Raw genomic sequence first — 22,379 nt, forward strand, 5'->3', positions numbered from 1 at the left:
ATCTGTCATTCTGCTTTGCAAAGTAGCCTGGAGTATATCCAGTCTTTACAGATTAAAAATGAAATCCTTACAAATAATCATTTTGAATCGATTGATGAGAAAGTAAAAGATTTCCACCCCTATTAACAATAAAGCCATTAAATGCATAAAGACAGATGATTTTTAAATTCATAAACAAGATTTATTTTTGCTTTGATTTTGCAGATTGTTTCAAGTTAAAACATTCAGCGATATTTTAAAACGTAGAAAGTACCTACATCTGTTTGGAAGTTTTGTGCTAATAGAGCAGTGGACGTTTTGTTAATAACCGACTAGAAAACTGCAGATTTTAACTTGGTAAAGACCAGATCACTTATTTTATACCCTGACATTTAAAATAAAAATTTAATTTTTACCATGACTCTACGGTGAAATAAAGCCTCGCTCTTTAAAAAACACCTTCCTACTTTCTGACACGCAGACATGTTCCTCAAACGTCACATAGGAAGCTAAAATCTGAATCCTCTCACCTTTCAACCTGAACAAAAACAACCGAATGCGCCCTCTGCTTTGCGATTGTTCTAGTTAATAAATCTGAAATTTGCTGCCATAAAGACCCTCTTATGTTCACTGAGATGAGGTTTAGTTAGATTGTGTTGCTGTGGTTGTGTTTGGATGGATGTAAATCAAGGAGCACCAGCCGGCGTGTTTACAGGTCATCAGCTCTTCATCCTCTCCTTTCTTTCCGTGTGAAATCTGTGTGAATCCTCCGACATGGACTTCAACCACTCCCTGCTCCTCCTTTGCGGCCTCAGCTCCGACTCCCGTCGTCCCTCCTCCTCTCAGGCTGCCCTTCCCGAGGAGAGAGGACAGAAATGGGAAACGGGCTGCTGGACAACCTGAGGACAGAGAGACGCAGGACATTTAATATGTGTTTTCAAAAAGCTTTTCATCGTAGAACAGGGATTAAAAAAAGAAGTGGGAAACATAAATTTTCTACAGAGTGAATTTCAACACTAACAGGAAGAGGGCGCTGTTCACCTGTTAAAATAAATCCAAAGTACTAAGGGAATTTTCCCTTTTCCTTGGGAGTTTAGGGCAGAATAAATAAAACAAACACATGAAACAATTCAAGTTTTTTTGACTTGTCTTAGATTCTAAAAGTTTAAATTATATTTGCTGCTCAATTCTTTACAGTAAGAGTGTTCAAACTGAAGCCCGGGGGCTTTTGCAGCCAATCGATTGATCTTGTGATGCCCCTTAAAATTGGCCATTGCCTTTCCATAGTATTCTGATTATCATCTCCCTTCTTCTCCGACTTGGCTTTCTCCCACTGAAACGGATTCCTCCAGCACAATTTCCATCAGGCCAATCAGCAAACAGAAGGAAAAGTCGTGAAAGATGTTGATTTTCTGTTTTGGAATTGTAATCTGCCCGTAGTTTTAGCAAGAGCAGCGTTCAGTCCGTGTTAACCACGCTTCCAAATATTGAATTAATATTTACTAGCCATCTTGTTCGGATCAACTCTTCTCTCTAGAGGAGGTTGGTTGTTTACAGCGCAGGCAATTTGGTTTGTTAGACAGAGTGCAATCTGATAGCGAACTGAAAATGCAACAAATGTTACAATTTTGCTGTGCAACCGAACCAAATCTATCGGACTACCAGGTCCAATACATTTGTTAAATAATGATATTTTATTCTAGCCAGTTTTGCCTATATGAGCTGTTTTAGGGCGTCTTGTCACTTTAAATCCAAACAAGCTGCTGCTGGCCACGCCCCCCAACTTGACTTTTACAGCCGCACGTGAAAATGGCTGCAGACAAATGCACAATTATACAACCATAAATCTTTGAAAAGATTTAAAGAATTGGTTCAAAGTTTCACAAAGTTTTCGGACTTCTGAGAGCAAATATCTTCCACAACTTACGTTTGATTACGTTTAGGAAATGCAAAAACATGGTGGAAAAGCTTTAGGGTTTTGTTTTTCTAATGGTATAAGTTCAGACTAGAGATGCACTGATCCACTTTTTTCACTTCAGATACCAATATCTGAGGTTTAGTATAGGCCAATACTGATTCGATTAGCACATTACATTTTAAAAAAAGACCTAAATGTATTGAATTACAAATTTATCTGATAACTTTACACCAGTACGGCACACTTAAATATATCAATAGTGTTACAGGTTTGACCAAACCTGTAAAAACAACTTTAATTTATTCAGTTTTTTTTTTTTAAATGTAAAATAAACAAAGAATGGAAACTGACAAAACAGTAGGTTGCCTACCTTGGTCAAACATGTCCAAAATAAACTAACAAAAATTGAAATAGACCAGAAAGTGCAATTAGTTACTCTAAATATAATGTGAAATAAATAATACAGCAAAGGCTGTATATTGCAATAACCAATACATCAATTAATTGCATGATAAATTAAAATGAGCACAATAAATTTTATTTGCATGATTTATCACTTTTCTCTCTATCAAAAACTGGATGATAAAAGTCTTCAGTCTGTTATTTTGGTCCCAACCAGCCAATTTTTCTTCCAGAGACTTAATGATTCCTTTTCTTTGTTGTTTTGTTTATTGGTTTTTGGTATTTAAAATGTTCGTTAGAATTTAAAGTTAATTGATCTTTGAGAATGTTTTCTGGCGTTATTATGACATTATTACAATTATATTACTTGAAAATGGTCTCAAAACAACATTATAGTTTATCGCAAAGACTTCTGGGACAATTTATCATCCAGAAAAATTCTTATTGTGGCAAGTCTAATAAAGCATTACGTTATTAAGAGCATAACGCATAGAATTAGACTGAACAGATCTGCCCTTATGGATCAGGCACATTGTCTACCCAGTCTAGAATTGTTTTCAATATTGGGACCGATACAAATATTAATATTGGATCAGTGCATCTCTAGTCCAGACAGACAGGTGTAACCTTACCTGTCCATTACACTCCTTAGGGCTCGCTCTATGTTCATTCTGTGTCCTACTCTTGTCACCCCCAGATCCAGATAGTCTTCCTTGGTCAAAGAGGGTAAATGGGTGCCATCTATCTCGTTATCAAGAAACCGTTCTCTATGCTCGCCAAGGTTGAGGTACGCCAGCCAGTCTGCAACATCATACTTGGTCCAGTAGGGCAGCGGCTTGGAAGCGAAAGGCTTTGTGGGGGAAGGCGGCGGTAAGTGGGGGTAACTCAGGCAGGTAGGCGGCGGGTGGGGGTGCAGGGGTGGAGATGACGTCCCGGACAGAAAATGAGTTGGAGAAAGGGATCGTGACACTACTAAGGTGGAGTTTGGAGGTGGAGGAGCTCCAGAGGGGGCAAAAAGGGGAGGAGAGGGTGAGAAGTAAGGGTCTCCAAGAGGATTCCCAGGTGACGGTGGGGTGATTGAACCGCGGAGGTCATAGATGGCACTGTACAGGGGTGAAGTGGGGAGAAGGGGAAGTGACGACGGGCGGGGCGGGGCCACTTTGGGCCTCTCTGATTGGGAGATGAGCGGACTCGGAGCTCGTCGGCGCTGGAGTATGTGTGATTCTGCTTTGCGAGACTCTCGACTGGGGATGAACTGGAATTCCAGAGCTTTGGTCCGGTACACGGGTCTGTGCTTGGGAGACGTAGGGTAAGGGGAGTACGACGTCGGGGACAAGGGAGAATGTGAGCGCGGAGGTTGAGATGTGGCTGGAGGCTGAGGAGATGGGGAACGTCCCCAGTTTGGGTATTGGGAAGCCGGGGTTGGGGACGGCGATAAGGACGGCTGCGATAAAGAGATTGGAGACAGAGACTGGGAGCGGACTGAGGGCGGGCTCAGAGCGGAGGCGGAGTCTTCAGAAAATCTGTGAACAGAATCAGAAAAAAAGATAACACAAAACTACACCAGAGATCAGACAGAAGCGAGATGAATTCCAGAAAATGTACATTATTAAAGGTGTTGGAAAGGTACCACAGCCGCCCGCCAATAGCTAAAATCCACAAATAGTTGAGATCCCTTCTAAAATTGCTCATAATTGCCTGTTTTAAAAGTTCAAACACCAAATATACATTAATAAACACAATGGAGACTATTTGGGAGTTACAGCCAATCAGGCCAAAGGAAAGAAAATGGCGCTCCTGGATTGGCTGCTTTGCAAATGTCAGTCAATATATTATCAAGTAGCATGGTGCCAAGACATTTTAACTTCCCAAGATGCATTTTTTATGACATCACATACCTGCCAAAAACCGGAGGAATGTACAAAGGAATTACAACAGTGCATTTATTGACTGGGGGAGGTGTGTATTACCATTAGCCATGCTACAGTCGAAGGCTCACGAATTAGCGGCTATGTGGCGCTCTCTCAATTAATACACGAGCCTCTGTAATTGCTTAATACAGTGTGAGATTCTGTAAGGAATGTGATGTCACAATTTTACATCACATATTCTAGATATACCTAAGATATACCAATTATCTACCCAAAAGGAGAATCTCTAGAAATCCGAAGAAGCACTGATGATGCTAACAGTAACGTGATATGACAACGTTTCCAACCTGTGTCTGCTCAGTGGTCTGTGGCTGCTCCAGCTGTCTTTACTTCTTTGCTGCAATTTGCTGCTCAGCTCAGTGATAATGCTTGGCTTCATACTGGATGCAGGGGGGTAAATCTTCTTCCCCTCTAAAAGTGACCCCGACTGGCTTCCCATATCGCCGCTCATCTGGCTGTCGCCCCATAGGGGTCTCATCTCAGGAGTGCGTGGCCTATCAAAGTACGGTGACGTGGGACGGCCCAAATTCTGCATATCTCTCATCCCGTACCCGTCTTGACCACTCTCATCATCTCCAAGTCCTTCCTCTATGTCATCCTCTACCTGCCCATCTCTTTGCCTGTGGGAGTGGTAGGCTGCAGGGGCGGTGCTGGTCTGTCGATGCGAGTCACCAGCGCGGCTACCTTCTCTAAACCTGCTGGTTTTTGGGTAGGTGGATGCTGCCACCGTCGCATTCTGCATCTCAAAGGTTTGCCCATCCAGGTAGCTCATGTATGACTCTAGAAAGTCCGCTCCTCCTCGTTCTGTTTCTCCCGCACCTCCTCCCATTCGCCTTGGACCTCCAGCTCCGAGTCTCTCTCCCCGATCCAGTCTGTCTCCTCGGACACCAGCCCCACTTAGGCCCAAAATACTGTCCAGGTGATGGTCGCTGCTACTTCGGCTATCCAGTTCCTCAATCCCAGAGTCCACAACCGTTTCCTGGGACTCTCCTTTTTTGGCAGTGGGATGAGGACGATGGTGCTCGCCTGTCCGTCCTGTGATGGTAGTGGAGTATGTCGAATGAGCAGGGTGTGTTCGCTCTTGATGGAGCTGAGTGGAGGCGCTTGTTGTGGCAGCAGTGGTGGTTGTAGCAGCACAGCTAGCGGTCGTTGCGTGGGAGGCGGTGCCCCTATGTGGGACGGACGTGGCAGCAGTGGAGGATGGAGCTGGGGGACCTCGGTAAGCTGGAGGTGGTGCGACTGCATGTTGGGAAAGTGTTGGTGAGGATCGCCCGGATGCATGAGTGCTGTTGTAAAGGTGGTGAGACATTGAAAAGGGTCTGTGGTAGAAACCGGCTCCAGGGGGAGGTGGGGGTGAGACTGCAGGGGGAGGAGGAAGACCCATGGCTGGCTGAAGGGTTGAGGGTGAGGAAGGGGGTGGAGGATTTGGTGATGTCTGTGAAGGGGAAGGAGCAGACTGAGTCAGATTTGCCACTTCGCTGTCATACGACGTGAGGCTGGATGCAGTGGAGTCACCTGCCTGGGGAGAGGGCAGAGGTGTATGGGCAGGAAAGCTACTTATATAATGCTCTTTCTGAGGAGGGGGAGGAGGTGGTGGGGGCGGTGGAGGCGGTGGAGGAGGCGGTGGGGGAGGGACTTGCTGTTGTCGATGGATCAGGCTGTTGGAAAGCATTGCGTGTTGCGAGTATCCCAATCCCGCTCTGTCGAAGCTGTTTGCAAACTCTAACGGAGGAGGAAGGGGGTCTGCATAAACAAATTCATCGTCCGCGTCAACTGAAGGGGCAGGAGGAGGAAGGACCATCATACCACTCCCTGTGCTTCCAGAAGCCTGCTGGATAATGTTTGGTGGAGGAGAGGGAGGGGTGAGAGACAGCATATAGGCATCGGCTTGACTTTCCATCCTGAGAAAAGAGGGTCTTCGAGGTTGAGGGGCCACACTCTCAGCTGCCTGCTCTGCCCTCCTCATGTCCCTCTCCCTCGAGTGGTCTCTCTCCCGTTCCCGCGACCTCTCCCGCTCTTTGTAAGACGGCTGATATGGCTGAGACTGATAGTGGTGTGTGTGGACAGTTTTGTCCTCCGAGAACCGCACTCTAAGACCCTCGCGAGTGCCTCCCCCATCACGCTCCCGCTCCCCACCTTCTTCCCCCCAAGTACTCCCTACTCCTCGGAGGATTCTGGGCGAGGGTGGGCGACCGACTGTGGGTGTGGTAGCTGCCAGAGAAGAGGAGGTCACCAGGTAAGAGCTTGAAGACTGTGTCGTGTGGGACGAAACCGGCTGAGAGGTGACAGCAGACGAAGGGAACACGACGCTCGACATCTGGCGGGTGAAGAGGTGCTCCGTTCCCCTCCTTATCCTGCTGTCATCCCTCAGAGCACGCTCCCTGGCAGCCAGGGCGAGGCCCAGAGGTGATGTGGGGTCAAGCGCCTTCCCAGTAAGAGGATGAATAAAAGTGGTGTTGGCGGAGGGCGCTGGCTGTCGACCTGCTGCTGTGTACAGATCAGCAGGCACAGATTTGGGCTGATAGTCCAGGGCCGTAGAGGAGTACTCCGGTAGGCCGAAGGCTGGAGGCATACTCCGGGTGTGTTGGATAAAGGTGTCTGCAGAAAACATGCCCTCATCAATTGACTTGGAAGGGCGCAATCGTGTTGACGAGCTTTCAGGCTGAGTGTTTAACTGCTGCTGAGACACCTGAGTTCTTGATACTCCTCCTAGCGCTTCGCTCATCCCAAGACTCAGATCCTCCTCAGCAGACATGAACAAGGAGGCACTCTTTCGTCGGGCTTCGAGGAATCTCTCCCTGTCTCGGCGAGCCGCGCCAACAATGGCGGCCCCGAACTGGCTAGTAAAGTCCAGATTATCCTGGGCTCGAATAGAAGGCAAAGATGGAGGTGGTGGTGCAGGAATGGAGGGTGGAGCAGGTGGCTGTGGAGCAGGAGTGGACGGAGGAGGGCCGTGAGGCGTTTTTGTGTCACCCGTCTCCCCTGACGCGGGGACATCAGCCTCCACGCTGCTGCCCTGGCTGCTCCGTCCACTGCTGCTGGTTGAGGGAGCCTTGACAATGATGGTGGGGATAGGAATGGAGCTTTTCTCCACCGAGTCTTTGCTCCCTAAGCTTCCCTGGCCTAGACGCAGCTCCTCTATCTTGGATTGCTTCACCAGAGGGCCCTTGCCTCTCCTGGCCCCTCCTTTAGGGCCACCTGCTCCAGCTGTGCTCCGGTCTGCCCGCTGGGGTTGACTCTGGGTAGTCTGTTGTTGCTGGGGCATTACAGTAGCAATGCTGGACGGGGGTACGGCTGTGCTGTAGCCTCTCCTCAGGCCTGCTGGTTTAGCGCCTGCGCCAGCCCCAATCCCAGCTCCAACAGGCTCCCCAGTATAGGCAACCTTTCGCGACGCAGTCCTGCTCTGAGCTGTATGGGCAGATGCGTGAACGTACGGTGTCGTGTGGTCTGCTGCTGGGCCAGCAGTGGGCCCACCTGCCCTCTCCCTGCCGCCCTGGCTCAGGTGCCCCGGCTGGGAGAAGGGCTGGTAGTGCGCAGAGCTGGATGTTGACTGGGACACGGAGACAGAGGGCTGCTGGGACAACTTTGTTCTCCAACCAAGTGGTGGAGCGGAGGAGAACGGGGGCTCCGGTGGAGCCGTTGTGGGAGGAGGAGGGATATCGTCCGGACCAGGCACCGACAGACTCCGGGCAAACTTCATCGCAGGAGGATGCAGGAACTGCTTCTCCTCCTCAGGCACACCTGCAGTGCAGGATTCACAAACAACAATCCAGAAAAATTAACAACTATTAAATAAAAAAGTGTTGGATAAGTAAAGTTGTGAGTGTCTGTCTGAATCTCCCTGCCCAAGAAAGTCTGTCCTCAGTTCCTCAGAAGCATGTAAATCAATCAGTGATACTTATTCCTCAACAAAAAGTGAGTCAACACTGGGCCTGTTGCAATAAACAGCATATCAATAATTTGCATGGTAAATTCAAACGGGCTCAATCATTTTCATTTGCATTATTTATCAATTTTCTCTCTACCGGTTCTTTAGTTTGGTGCGTTTTTCGAAAGACAAGTTTGCTTACAGAGGCTTCAGAATTAATTTTATTTGTCGTTTTGTTTATTTGTTTTGGATATTTAAAATGTTCTCCAGTTCCACTGTTAAATGTTTGCTAAAATTTAAAGTTTATTGATCTTTGAGAATGTCTTCCTGCATTATTATGCCATTACCTTTATATCACATAAAAATCGTCTTAAAAAAACAACATTCGCAATAACCTCTGGGACAATTAATGATCCAGCAAAATCTGTTATCGTGCCAGGCCTAAACAACAGCGTTAAATGGTAAAATATGATTTGTTGTTCACATGGAAACATACAACTACAGTGCGTTCCTGTGATATTTACTATTTTATTATGTCATAGCCACAAACTTCAATGCATTTATTCTGATTTTATGACACACAAAAAAATAAAATAGGGCATAATTGTGAAGTGGAAAACAGGAGGTTTGTAGGTTTCACCAACTAAAATTTAAGATTTTTAAAGATTACTTTTTGAAAGAAACTGTGTGTCTCAAAATGCTTGGAAAGTACTTTTCATTTCACTTATAAATGGTCAGGGCAAATTATCACCATAACTCGAAACAACCAAGCCTTATATTGATTATTCTAACATCGCATCACTTTTCCATGAATAAGTCGTTGATGTTGTGCTTTATTTTATTGATGCTGAATGTATATTGTTGCTTACAACTACAAATATCAAACATCACACGAAAAAAAACGGTCACATTTTGGCAGAGGTGGGCAGAGTACCCAAAAAATGTACTCAAGTAAAAGTAGAACTACTTCAGCATGTTTTTACTCAAGTAAAAGTACAAGTCCAACCAGATATTACCTGTCTGAAAGGCTACTCAAGTACAGAGTAACGGATCAGAACATCTGATTTAAAAATTATGTACCGGTAATCAGACAGAGAAAAAATTTATGTCCAAATTGTAGCAGTTTAAACACTAACAGGGAAACAATACAAATAAATATAACAAAAAATAACTGATTCAGGAAGCAAAATAAACAATTAAACTAATACTTACAGGCAGTAATGAAGTTACTCAGAGTAGGTAGATTATCCAGAAATGTTACTCAAGTAAGATGCTTTATAGAAATATTACTAAAGTAAAAATAAAACGTACTGTAGTAAAAATACTCCTAAAAGTTTTTGTTTTTTTTCAAAAAGTTACTAAAGTAACTAAGTAAATGTAACTAGTTACTACCCATCTCTGCATTTTGGGTATATAGGAGAACGCAGCACTGCTAAAGATGAGATAAAATATTGTGAAGTGAAGTTTATCTGCAACCTGCTGGGTTTTTTCAGTGATGTGTGATTTCCTGAGTCTTCAAGCTGCATCTCCCTGAATCTTCTGCATATCACATGTTGACTACTTGTAAATAATCCGCACACACAAACAGAACTGGGAAACAGAAGAGATAAAGTACAACGACTAAAGCATTTTGTACAGTGTACAGATACAGGTGAAGTACATACTGTGAGCCACAGACAAGACACGGGTCAGAGAGTCAGAGTCTACTGGACCAGAGGACGGACAGACAGGCGGACGAGGGGCAGACGGAAGAAACAGACAACCTCACCGATGGATTTCTGCCGCATAATACCGTGCGGAGGGCCGTGACCCGGGCCGTACTGGCCTCGCTCGTAGCCCAGTCCCAGACCCGACATCATCCCCATCCCAGGCTGGTCCGCGTAGCTCGGCTGCAAAGACACGACACGAGTTGGGGCGTTTCCGCTAGCAACCACTAGCATTTGCTAGAACAGCTAGAAACCACTAAAAAACACCAGGAAACACTGAAAACGGCTAGTGATCTCTAACGGCTGCTAGAAGTCATTAGTAACCAGGTTTAAGATTTAAGGCAATGAATGAAGCTTTACTTAAAACAAATATCGATCCAACGTTCCATTTATTAATTAATTCATCCATCCATCCATACATGCAGACTCACCCTAAATCTGCTACTCCTAAATTGTGATTTCTTTTTAGTTGCATTTTTCCTTTGTCATTTTACAATCGTCTCATTCTTTTGTGACTTGCTTTGAAATTTAAGTCTGGAAAGCAGCAGACGTGCTTATTGAATTAGGGATTCATTTCAGAAACACAAATTACAATCAAAGTTTTTTTTCTCTACTTCATCTGAAAAAGTGCAAACATTTCAGATGACTTTCATAAGTAAAGTTTTTCAGTTTAGTCTCAAAGAGTAGCAATTTCCTTTTTTTAAATCGATGTCTCGATGCAAACCTCGTTGCCATAGAAACTTCTTCCCCGGTCCCTCTTCGGCCCGTGTCCCCTTGTCCCGGACGCCTCGTTGGTGCTGATTGTCTGCTGAGCCGCTGCAAGAATTTCATCGAGTTTATCTGAGAGGGAAAAAGGAGGAAAGAGGCAAAAAAAGAGACACAGAAGAGACAAACGGAGATGAAACGGAAAAACGGACAGCTATAAAACAGATAGAAACGTGGAGGAAAAGACGACAAAACGGATGACGGGAGAAGAATCCTTACTCAAAGCCATCTGATAGACTGTCCTCTTCTTCTCTGAAACTTGTGAGGATTCGAACTCTAGGAGAGGGGAAGGAAACGAGGCCGGTGAGAGTGCTGAGTCATTTTGGACAGATAAAGAGGCGTCATCGTTAACCGGGGGAAGGCACCGGAGCGTACCTGATTTTTTTTTCCAAGGGGTAGCAGCTGGAAGGAGGACAAAAGGAGACTTAAGTATTGGCAGGAGTGAAAGTGCGTCGTTACAGCGCATACTAATCATATTCCCCAGAGCCGAACGGACTGAGTCACCCCGTGAAAAACGCACACTCACACCCACGCAGCACAAGCATGCACACTCATGTTACAGTAAATAGGCTGCAGACGCATATGCTGCGCGTTCACAGCGGTACGGATTCCCACCTCTCTCCACTGTCAGACGGTTACGATCCCATCGGCGCGCGGCGGCGAGGGAGAGAAAAAAAACAGAGTTAGTGGTTAACCCAGTGAACAGAACCAGAGGGAAGTTGGACACCACAGGTTCTTCAAATTAAACTAAGTTTCTATGAAACTTTTGTGGAGCTGAAATTTCATTAAAATGTTTCATAAGGTCATCAAAGGTAAACCAGCTTGTCCACAAATACAAAACCAGATGGAATATGGTGTCAACTGTTTGTGATGTTATAAAAATAAAAACAATTAAAAAAAAAAGACAATTAAAAAAATTACCTTTAAAATAAACATATTTTAAAGATTTTTTAGATGTTTGCTGAGGTCAAACATCAACCAGCCTGTCCACATTTACAAAATCAAATGAAATAGTTGATATAATTTTTAAGATAAAAAAAATTCACCTTCCCGTACCACATAAAAGCTGCAGTATTTAACTTTTATAAAATTATTTTATTTATTTATGAGACTATCACTATATTGTGACAGTATGAGATAGATAATCTATGGGAACAAAAATCAAACTCCTTTGTCTTCTCTCAGTGCTATCTAGAAACAACCAATCAAAGTCAGGAGGCGGGTCTTAGCGCTGTCAATCATCCCTCTGTGTCCCTCTTACTCTGCTAGCATAGCCAGTAGTGTAGTTAGCATAGCCACCGATGACGGCGAATAAACGGTTTTCCTGTATCTGTAAGTTATTTCTCTACCATTAGCACATTTAGCAGCAAGTACATGAGGTTGACAGACAGTGCTAAGACCCGCCTCCTGGCTCTGATTGGTTGTTTTTGATCGACAGCGGTTCATTTCTTCAGATGGCAATAGCAGCTCATGGAGAAGGAGGAGAAAATAGATTTTTTCACAGGTTAATCTGTGAAAAAAGGTGACCAGTTTTGTCACCAGTTCGAACAAATATGTAAAAACCTTTTTTAAAGTAAAAGTTACATGCTGTACCCTGCACAGAAACCAAAATTGATTTGTGTGCTAAAATATTTGTAGCACAGTTGATTGACGCCAAATTTTCTTCATTTTGTAAATCTGGACAGGCTGGTTGGCCTTAGACGACCTCTGGAAACATTTATTAGTACCTTTAAAGTGAGAGCGGCACAAAGAAAAATCTTTAACTTGAATTAGGTGGATTGGTGCCAACTTCACTCTGGTGTGAAAAGAGGAGTGCAGAAAGGAGTGGAGAGGAAGAATTTGAGGTGACCCTCACATTCACGGGTGTGACAGCGGTTTGGTTTTCACGTTTTATTGCTACTCTAAACAACATTGTTCTAGAAACTACAGCCGGTTTGGAGATGCTGCAGGATCATCTCCATTTTAATGTTCTTGTTCTCTTGCTGCATGACTTACAGGTGAACTGGGACACTGCAGCAATCACAGAGGTGAGAAAGTTGAACAACTAAATGAATTCATTAGCATCAGAATCAGCATATGGCAGCGGCTGACGGGGTTCATCACACAGCCTGCTCTTTTCACCTAGATTCAAGGAAAAAAACAAGCCTCACTTTGTCTCGCAAATTAGGCTCAATTATTTGAAATGAATACATATATTTAATATTTTATAAAAAAATGTACTTTTTAGTGTTTTGCAAAATTAAACCTATACACTGATATATTTTTTTCCTCAACTACAAACCTTATTGAATAAGAATTTTGTGTTTTGGACCAAGACAAAGCAGCGCACAACAATTATTTTAGTAATCGATTATTCTGTTATTTAATCAATTAATCTGATAAAAAAATGATCACATTCTGCAGATTTTTCACTTAACCACTTAAGTCTTTTTAATACAATATCAAAAATACATTAAAAGTGCAAATAAACACTTAAATTCCCCTATTTAATGAGAAGATAAAATAAAATATTTGCAGTCTTGCAGCTGAAGATCCTTTGCTACAAACACTTCTAACATCAACATGTGAAAAGTTTATTAATACAGTTCAGGGCTGATCTGTTGATTGGTTTTTGATCAACTGATTAATAATAGGAGAGCAAAAAATCTTACTAAGTATTTTTTTGTTCTGTTTCCAGAGCAGATATCTTAGTAAACTTGAAATGAGACAAAACTAACCTACAAACTTTTGGTCAAATGGGCCAAAATTGTCAAGTGAAAATGATTCAAGGGTAAACAAAATAAATGTTCTTTTACCAACATGTAGTACTTCAATTAAACAAATAAAGTACTCAGATTTGTTATTGGAAAGGGATTATAGATTCAAAACTTTAAAAAGTTTTTGAGTTTGGACTCATGTTGCAATTTCTTCAGGTGTTGACTGGAAAAACATTAACAAATTTTAGTCAATTTTGAGCAATAAAGTCAGGATTTAGGTCACTCCTTAAAGGTTTCAGATTATATAATACACTGCAGTTATATTTATTTTATATTATGATTTCATATGAATCTTCGGTTAGCATACGAAACAAAAAAGTATTGTTTACATTAAAACTGGACGGATAATTACTGAAAAAGCAGACTAAGTCCAAATACAAACTTTTTGTCAGAAGCTTGCGAGCAGGACTTTGTACTGAACCTGTGAATAATTTAAGTGGAAATTTCAGGGAGTTCGTGGTGAGAACGGGGTTTGGTGGAGCTCAGGAAACCTGTGGCTGTGCTCATGCTTAGCTGCAGGTCAGGTGAGGTCACGACACCAAGAGAAGGCAGGTAAGACAAAAACAATTAGGTCAAAGGTTCATCTTAAAGCGGCAGCGCTGGATTTCTGAAGCAAGGTTCTGTTGAAGGGTTAGTAGTAGTTAATATCTTACCTGCGGAACATAACTGGATATTTTTATTTAACATAAATTAACATTATTTTGTACAAAAGGAGTCTTCTAATAAACTTGAACCTCAAGAAACCCTCTGATTTATGAACTTTTAAAAGATTTAAATAATTATTTTTATTATTGTTAGATAGTTACAGTTAAAAGCTCTGATTTCAGTGCATGCTTCATTAATGACTAATGATACATTTAATATAATTAACCTTTTGCTTCTTTGTACATAGATGTATAAGATAATTTGCCGTTTCTTTATAGTTTTTTATTGAAAAACACATTTAAATGTTTTTCAATAATTTCAGTAAATCCACAAATGTAGTTTTTTAATTATTTATAATTTATAAAAGAAAAAAAGGTTATGGTACCACACACCTCCTGTTAAATCATGAATTAACTGTAATTAATATTGTTAGTAGGTGGGACACCTCTGCAGACCCCACACATCCTGGACACAGAGTTTACCTTCAGTGTTATTTTCTTAAACCGTTTTATAAAATATCTGATTGAGGTGAAGGTGCATAAACTGAAAAAAGGGACATTTATGTTCAAAAACGTTTCCATTGTGACTAAAAAAATTCTGCAAAGAAAATTACTTTTTTCCCTTACCATAATTTAATTTCCCTAATTAAAAAGTTTTTTGCATCTGCTTGGGTTATTTTTTTCTGTTTTCAAATTTTGTTGTAGGTAAGATGCTAGATAGGGTCGGGATTTTAACGCACAGTAAAAATGTTCACATGATTAATCACCTTTTTCTTTTTTTTTTGACAAAGGTCCCAAACCGGAACCTTTGTTTCCTTTGATCCTTTTGTTTCTGGTACGACCGTAAATCTGACGCACAAGCTACATTAGCAAACAGGAAAAAGATGCCTCTCTTTCCCCAGAGGGGATTAATTTTTGCTTTAATTTTGGATGCTAGAAAAGACTATTGTTGTGTTCAAGCAGTGCTAAAAGGAGTTAGCATACCAGCGAAGATATTTAAGGCTAAAATAGCATCTCAACGCTAAACATATAGCAGTTAGCACAGACGCTAATGCTAATGTCAGTATCAGCAGTCCACATACCTAAAAAAGTCCCTAAAACACTTGGAAATCTGAATGTGTTTACTAGCACTCTGCTCCAATCTGATGGCTGAATGACCTAAATAATAATAAATATCTTTGTTGAGCTCATATGCATATTTATTCAACAATTAAGCAGGAGAAAAGGGTTTTTTAATTGAAAATGTTGTTTATATATTTAATTGTTCACAACCTTTTAACAGAAACTCGCATTCAAAAAGTCTTTAACTACCCCTTTAAGATTTAATGTCAGGAGTTGTGAAAAGCCAGCTGACTGACTCCAGCATCTCTGTTTATCACTGTTCTCCTGTTAATCATCAGGCGCTCACTGAGCATGCTCAGAACCACCCAGCAGAAGCGGTAAACACCAGAAGATTCAAGCGATCCACAATTAAAACATTGGCAGACATTATGATCTGCGAGTGGGGGCGTTGACCCCTCGCTTTGCACTCTCCTCCCACAATTTTTGCCTCAAATAGAGATACTGCTGTTACCATAGGAACAGACCAGGAGCAAAGTTAAATTACTCATCTCAATAATTTTATTCTTGGTGGGATTTCTTCCTGAGGAATTAACAAACATGTTCAACATAAGATTATAATAAAAAGGAGGAATTTGGACACTTAATGCACTGCAAAAACACAAAATCGTATCCAGTATTTTGTCTAATTCGTAGTGCAAATATCTCAGTACACTTGAAATAAGGCAAAACTAACTTACAAGTAACTTTTCAGCAACATATAGGAGCTTGTTTTAAGTCAATAATTCCTTAATACTGATGAAAAAATGCTAATTATAAGAAGGGCAGCAAGTAACAATTATTTTAGTTATCAGTTAATTGATTATTCTGACGATTAATCTATTAATCAGATAAATAAAAATTGGCACACTGCAGATTTTGTACTTAAGCCTTTTTGCATAATATTAGAAATAAATTAAAAGATTAATTTAAGCTTCTTTTTAAAGTAAGAAAATAAAAATGTCATCCTAAGCTGCAACAACATAAAGGTCTTGATTATTAGCAGCAAAAGATGCATCTGTAGTTCATAAAACGCTTTTACCATCAATGTGCTTAACATCAACACAGTGATCTGTTGACTTTTTATTGATAAACCAATTAATAATTGAATAGCAAAAGGTGCTTCATTGGAGAGGTTTTTTTTCAGATTTTGAATCAGGTGAAGCTAAAATTATCAGAAGATATCTACAGTTAAATTTTTTAAATCGTAAATCCAAAAAGTACAGTTTTTGCTTAATTGCAGCTCAGTATGTGTTGTTCTTTCAGCAAATTTCCTTTTTTGAGTCTCTTTACTCCAGTTAACAATTAATCGATTACTAAATTGGTTGACAATTATTTCAATAATCGATTAATAATGATTAATCCAATTAATCAATTTAGCACGAATTATAGGAAAAGATTATGAAATAATCTGCCAGTGGAACTTATAATTAGGATATGAAAATTTGGGCCAATATCAATATCCGATATTAATATTGTTGTTTTGGCCGATAACCAATATTTACCAATATTGTATGTATTTCTAAACTGTTTTGACATCTTTGGGAAAGAAAACAACCAGAAACAGACAGCAACAAGATTAAAACTAATATCGATTGTTAATATCGGCTCAATAACAATATGTTAAAAATGACTAATATTGGCCGATACTGATACTGGTACCAATATATCGTGCATTCCTACTTATAATATGGAACAAATGCCACATAAAACAAGTTCCTACATGTTGTTTTAAGCAGAGTTGAGTAGTAATTAGTTACATTTACTTGAGTACGTTTTTGAAAAGATTTTTTTTTTATTACACTGTACTTGTTACTTTTACCTGAATAATTTTATTATGAAGTATCTCTTCTCTTATTTGAGTAAAATCTTTGGATTTTCTACCCGCTGAATGAAAAACAAACGTGTTTTAACCAAAATTTCACCAGACACAGACACACACCTGCACTTTCTGTTAAAGTTTAATAAGTTTTTTATTGAAATAAACTGATTTAGAAACATTTTATTTTGCCTGATTTTACTACTTTTCTATTACTTATATGAATTATTGTAATTTCAGTCTTTAAAATACCAAAACGTCAACTTAAATTTATATTTTGGTCCATCTGATTATGTAATTTTTTTGAAATTATTACCCGAGTAGACTTTTTTACCAAATGCTTTTTTACTCTTACTTGAGTAATTTCTTGAATGGGTACTTTTTACTTTTACTTGAGTAAAATTTTTTTTGGGCGTGCCGTGGCGGCGTAGGGCGTAGCGCAACCCGTATTTGGAGGCCTTGAGTCCTCGATGCGGCCGTCGCAGGTTCGACTCCCGGACCCGACGACATTTGCCGCATGTCTTCCCCCCTCTCCTTCCCTGTTTCCTGTCAGCCCACTATCACATAAGGGACACTAGAGCCCACAAAAGACCCCCTGGAGGGGTAAAAAGTCAAAAAAAATTTTTTGATTCTTTATTCAACTCTGCTTATTTCAAGTGTATTGAGATATTTACACTAGAAATTAAACCAAAATACTTGGTGATATTTTGTGTTTTTGCAATGTGGCGCCTCTCCTCAGGTGTGTGTTTGTGACTGTTTGGTCGTCCTCAGACGTTAAAGGGCCGCGGAGGAGCAGGAGGTGCAGGAGGTTAAAGGTTAAAAGAAGCAGGGGGTGAGAGGGGGTCACACATGGTGGAAAGCGACATGTTTCTGGGTGGGGTTACCTGTAGCGGGAGTGCTGGCAGTGACATTGTGGCACCTCTGAAAACACAGCGAAATGCATTGAGACCATCATCCGACGCCAGCCTTCTCCGTCTTGTTCCTGCAACTAAATAACTGGCGTCTAAATTTATCCCTCGCTCAAGTTCTCTTCACACTCCCAGCATCTACGTCTTCACACTGCCTCCATCCCTCCTCATTACCTGAGTCTGTTTCTAACCAGCAAAGCTCCTGTCTTCTTCCTCTACATCTCCATAGCAATATGTTCCTCCATCCTCCTGCTTTCTTCTGCCAAAAAAATAAAAAAGAAGCTAATTTGGGCCTGTTTCTTACCCATCTCCTCCAGCTCTGAAGTCATTGATTTGGAGCGCAGGGCGATGGCTGGAGTGCTCAGCCTCTTGCTCTGCTGAGGGACTGGAAAGAGGAGAAGGCAGCCGTGGTTGGTCGAGCCGCTCCAGATGAGCTGTCGGTTATTGTGAGTGATTGCAGTAGCTCTTACTTTTCTTCCGCGCGCCTTCCTCCATGTCGGGGTTGCGGGTTACCATGACAACCTTCACCATGAGGCTGTTGCCACCCTGCCGGATCATGTTGACGACCTGCCGGTGGCCGACCTTCACGACGTTCTGACCGTTGACCTGAGGCGCAGACAGAGCGAAGTTTTTATGAAGATCAAAATTATTCTTCAACCCTCTATTCAGTCACTTTGACTAGGCCAAAGTTAAACTTAAAGGTGACCTAGCATACTTCCTTGTACAGGTTAGAACAGCTACTGTTTTTGCACAAAATCATTCTTAGACAATGAGATTTCAGTCTGATAAGTTCAGAATGAGCTGTTTTAGGGCCTCTTGTCACTTTAAATTAAACTACTATTGCTTTTGATAGTTAAATTTTTATTAACCGTTTTTACTGTTTTATGCTTTGATGCTTTTAAAACTAAACAAATGGATTTCTCTGATTGAATGTCAAAGTTGATATTTGTAAACGGTGCTGCTATCTTGCCAGGTCCCTCTTAAAAAGATATTATAGATCTCAGCAAGGTTTATTATATGGTTAAGTAAAAGGTTATTATTATTATGATAAATCCAAATGAGCTGCTACTGGCTACGCACCTGAAAATGGTTGCTAACAGACGTACAATTATACAGTCATACATGTGAGCAGAAGTGGAGCCTCCTGCACAACCAATAAGAATGCAGCAAGTGGTTTCTGGATGGTAAGTCAACAACAAACCACTTGTGTTTTTCCAGCAGCCGTTGTACAGCACATACACTGCGATAAAACCAGCTGACCAAATATGCTGGAACTCGGCTGAGGTTGCTAGGTAACTGGCGGAACTCTGCTGGAGTTGTTAGGTAACAGGCTGGGCTTCACTGGAGCTGGTAGCTGAGGGACAGCTACTGCTGATTTGTGACGTTATGATCGAGAGGTTTTTGAAACGGCTCATTTTCCAGACACCAAAAAACATTAACTTATTGCCCAAAAACATTTGAGTAGATTTTAAAATGCTGGGCTGTTTTTACATAGAAATCCAAATGGAAGTACAAAAATATGCAAAATGTGAATTTTTCCTTTTTAAAGAAAGGAACTCTTTTCTGGATCTTCTCCTTCAGGATTCTCTAGTAAAGAGCAGATTTCATTGGTTCATTAATAACAAAATAGGCCGATTAGCTTAAAATTCTTTAACTTAATCCAAAATCAACAGCTGAATTGTTGAAACTTTGACACAGTTGGGTTTTCCAACAAGACAACATCAGAACTGGACCAACCAGGCTAACATTAAACTCCCTGAATGGCCTTCTCAAAGCCTGTATCTCATCTATTAAAAATGTATGCCACATATGCTTAAAAGTTGGGCTCCTGCCAGGAAGCCAATCAGTTCAAATGAGTCCTACTAATTCTGCCAGTCAGAGTGGCCCAACATCCAGCCAGAATTATAACTTCACAGAAATATTAAGGTGCAACTTGCTTCAGACAAATGTTGGTGACAGAGTTTGTCCTTACACCCGTTTCATAATTGAAAGAGCCATTTTGCCCTCAGTCCAGCTAAAGAAAACTAAAAGGCTGCAAAAGTTACATCATCTTTTAAAAGAAAAAAAAATACTTGCAGAGTTGTTTTGCAATAAAATGTTTGAAAACATTTTCTATGGGATGTTGATATTTGTGGAAAATGTAAAAATAAAAAATTCTTTCATTTCTCTAATGTTCATATATTCATATCGAATGTCTGTAATGCTTGAAATCAAACTCAAAACTGTGGTTTCAGTGGGTTCTTTATTACATTCTGCCAAGGCTTTTGTGGAAGGTGCAAGGAGACGTAATGAAGTAACTAATGAAAAATTCACATTTCACACGTTTTTATCCTTCCATTTTGGTTTCTACTGCTTATAAAAACAACCCAAGCACTTAAAAAAACAGTTAGTTTTTGGCAATAGTTTCATGATTTTTGATGCCTGGTAAATGAGTTTCAAAAACCTCCGGGATGTAGCGTCACAAATCAGCAGGTACTTCCCGTTACCTAGCAACCCCAGTGGAGTTTCGCCCGTTTCCTAGCAACCTCAGTTGAGCTCCAGTGCATTTAGCCAGCTGGTTTTACTGCTGTATGCGCTGTACAATGGCTGCTGCAAAAGACCAGTGTTTTGTTGTTGACTTACCATTCAGATGCAACTTGTTGCATTCTTGTTGGTTGTGCAGGAGGCTCTACTTCTGCTTTTCAAACATGTGCGAATGCATTATTGCGCATCTGTTTGAAGCCATTTTGACAAGTGAGCGTAAACGTGGAGGTGGGGGGGGGGCGTGGCCAGCAGCAGCTTTAAATATTTAAAGAGACACGAGGCTCTAAAACAGCTCATTCTGAACTGAGCAGAGTGAAATAATTTTGTACAATAAATATAAAAACATGTTTTGTATCTCTCATAGACCCAGGCTAACCTGTTTACGGAAGCATAACGGGTTACCTTTAATCTTCCCATGTTGATTGTATTTATTGAATGTTCTAAATCATTGCTGTACCTCGATGAGGAAGTCCCCCATCCTGAGACCGGCTCTCCACGCCACGCCGCCCTCGTCCACCGATTCCAAATACTGCAGGGCCGGGAAGGCCGGAGTGGGAGTAAACTCTTCAATGGGAGTTTGAGCTGGGGACACCATGAAATATTAAGATCAGGTCGTTAAACGACTTTATTGCAGAGCATGAATCAGTGTGACAACTCCGAGTTCATCTCAGATTTCTTACCTTTGGCCCCTCGCAGCACAAAGCCGAATCCCTCGCTGTCTTTTTTCTGCAGAAGCACCGTCTTCTCCTTGATTATGTAGTCGCTATAGCAGAGAGAGGAGATGAGTCAGACGGTTAGAAATGTTACAAAACAGAAAATAAAGGGAATGCAGAATTAGAAAGTTCTTCAAGTTCAAGTTCCAAGTAAAAAGCAGATTTTTAATGGATGCCTTTGCTTCTTTCCACCAAAACATTGAGAGGAAAAGCAGCGTCTGTACTGTTTTTATTGAACTATTAAACTTCTAACAGCTTTGTGATGGAAAATATTTAGCTTTGATTTCAATGAAACCATTTAGGGAAAATGTTGAGTCTTTTAGAAATGCAGTGCCAGAGTTACTTCATCTAGTAAAACACAGAACTCTGAATTAATCCAGTCACAACATATTATAATAGCTATATATAATAAATATATAATAAAAAATTTATAATAATATATATAATAGCAAAATAAACCAATTTAGCAGTTGGTAAAATATAATGTAAAGAAGCCTGGGTGATTGGATTTAATATGAAAAAACCTCCAACAGAACCCAACTATGCGAGGACAAACGAGGGTTAAAAACAGACGTGTCCCAAATGAGGTCCAAGGAACTATTTGTGGCCCTTGAAAGGATTTTGTGTGGCCCCCAACTTGAGTTCAATGCAGATGGAGACTTACCAGTAAATGTCTTAAAGTTGAAAAAGTTAAGCACAACAAAAAGTGTTCATCTTTATACAATCAAGCTTTTATAACCAGTAGAAACACATCTTTTTGTTAAAATTTCCCAGAACTATTAGAGATATGAAAACTAGATAAACAGTAGAAAGTAAACTGAAGCATGATGCATCTCCAGGTCTTCTAAAATCTGACAATAACTTAAAAAAAAAAACACTTGTATTATGATTTAAAACATTGCTATTTATATGTTTGCATTTCTCTTTATGCGTTTGTTACTCATTCTAGTCATCTGACAAACCAAAGACAGCATTGTGAAAACAACAATAACTCAGTTTGATTCAGCCTAAACTACATCAACAAGCTGCAGCTTTAAGACTGAAAGAAAAACTGTAAAACATGTTGATGCTTTCCTGAATGCCAGTTTTTTTTTTTTTTAACAGAATCGACGGCAGGAAATGCTATATACAGTACAGCTTGTTGCCGCAGCAACAGCTAGAACTGGACACGGGGAAAGTTGGGCAGGTCCTGAGCCGAGCCAAGAGATGTCCTGGTGAACTATTAGTCACCGACAGCAGACCAGAGCTGCAGGCTTACAGGTGGAGCCAACCGAACGACTGAGCTAAACGACTGGTTCCTGTTAAACCAGGAAGAGTCACCGGCGTAAGGATATGGGAATTTATTCAAC

General features: G+C 41.1%; 1 protein-coding gene across 3 annotated transcripts in view; it reads right to left on the reverse strand.

Moving 5' to 3' along the window:
- Window positions 1-22,379, reverse strand: part of shank1 (SH3 and multiple ankyrin repeat domains 1) — an 86,036-nt gene continuing 63,657 nt past the window's right edge. The window contains exons 16-27 of one of the 3 annotated variants that reach the window (XM_032586787.1): window positions 20,998-21,080; window positions 20,775-20,899; window positions 18,265-18,400; window positions 18,099-18,179; window positions 11,185-11,193; window positions 10,945-10,971; window positions 10,789-10,845; window positions 10,529-10,620; window positions 9,867-9,987; window positions 4,518-7,971; window positions 2,932-3,822; window positions 1-878 (exon numbers count right to left, since the gene is read on the reverse strand). In XM_032586787.1, coding sequence (XP_032442678.1) covers window positions 791-878; window positions 2,932-3,822; window positions 4,518-7,971; window positions 9,867-9,987; window positions 10,529-10,620; window positions 10,789-10,845; window positions 10,945-10,971; window positions 11,185-11,193; window positions 18,099-18,179; window positions 18,265-18,400; window positions 20,775-20,899; window positions 20,998-21,080 — 5,164 coding nt within the window. In that variant the 3' untranslated portion in view covers window positions 1-790. Of the gene's footprint in view, window positions 879-2,931; window positions 3,823-4,517; window positions 7,972-9,866; window positions 9,988-10,528; window positions 10,645-10,788; window positions 10,846-10,944; window positions 10,972-11,184; window positions 11,194-18,098; window positions 18,180-18,264; window positions 18,401-20,774; window positions 20,900-20,997; window positions 21,081-22,379 lie in introns of all 3 variants that reach the window. The other 2 variants (XM_032586786.1, XM_032586785.1) reach the window with 2 other exon arrangements.

The sequence above is a fragment of the Xiphophorus hellerii genome, chromosome 16, assembly GCF_003331165.1.
Source record: "Xiphophorus hellerii strain 12219 chromosome 16, Xiphophorus_hellerii-4.1, whole genome shotgun sequence".
Taxonomy (NCBI): domain Eukaryota; kingdom Metazoa; phylum Chordata; class Actinopteri; order Cyprinodontiformes; family Poeciliidae; genus Xiphophorus; species Xiphophorus hellerii.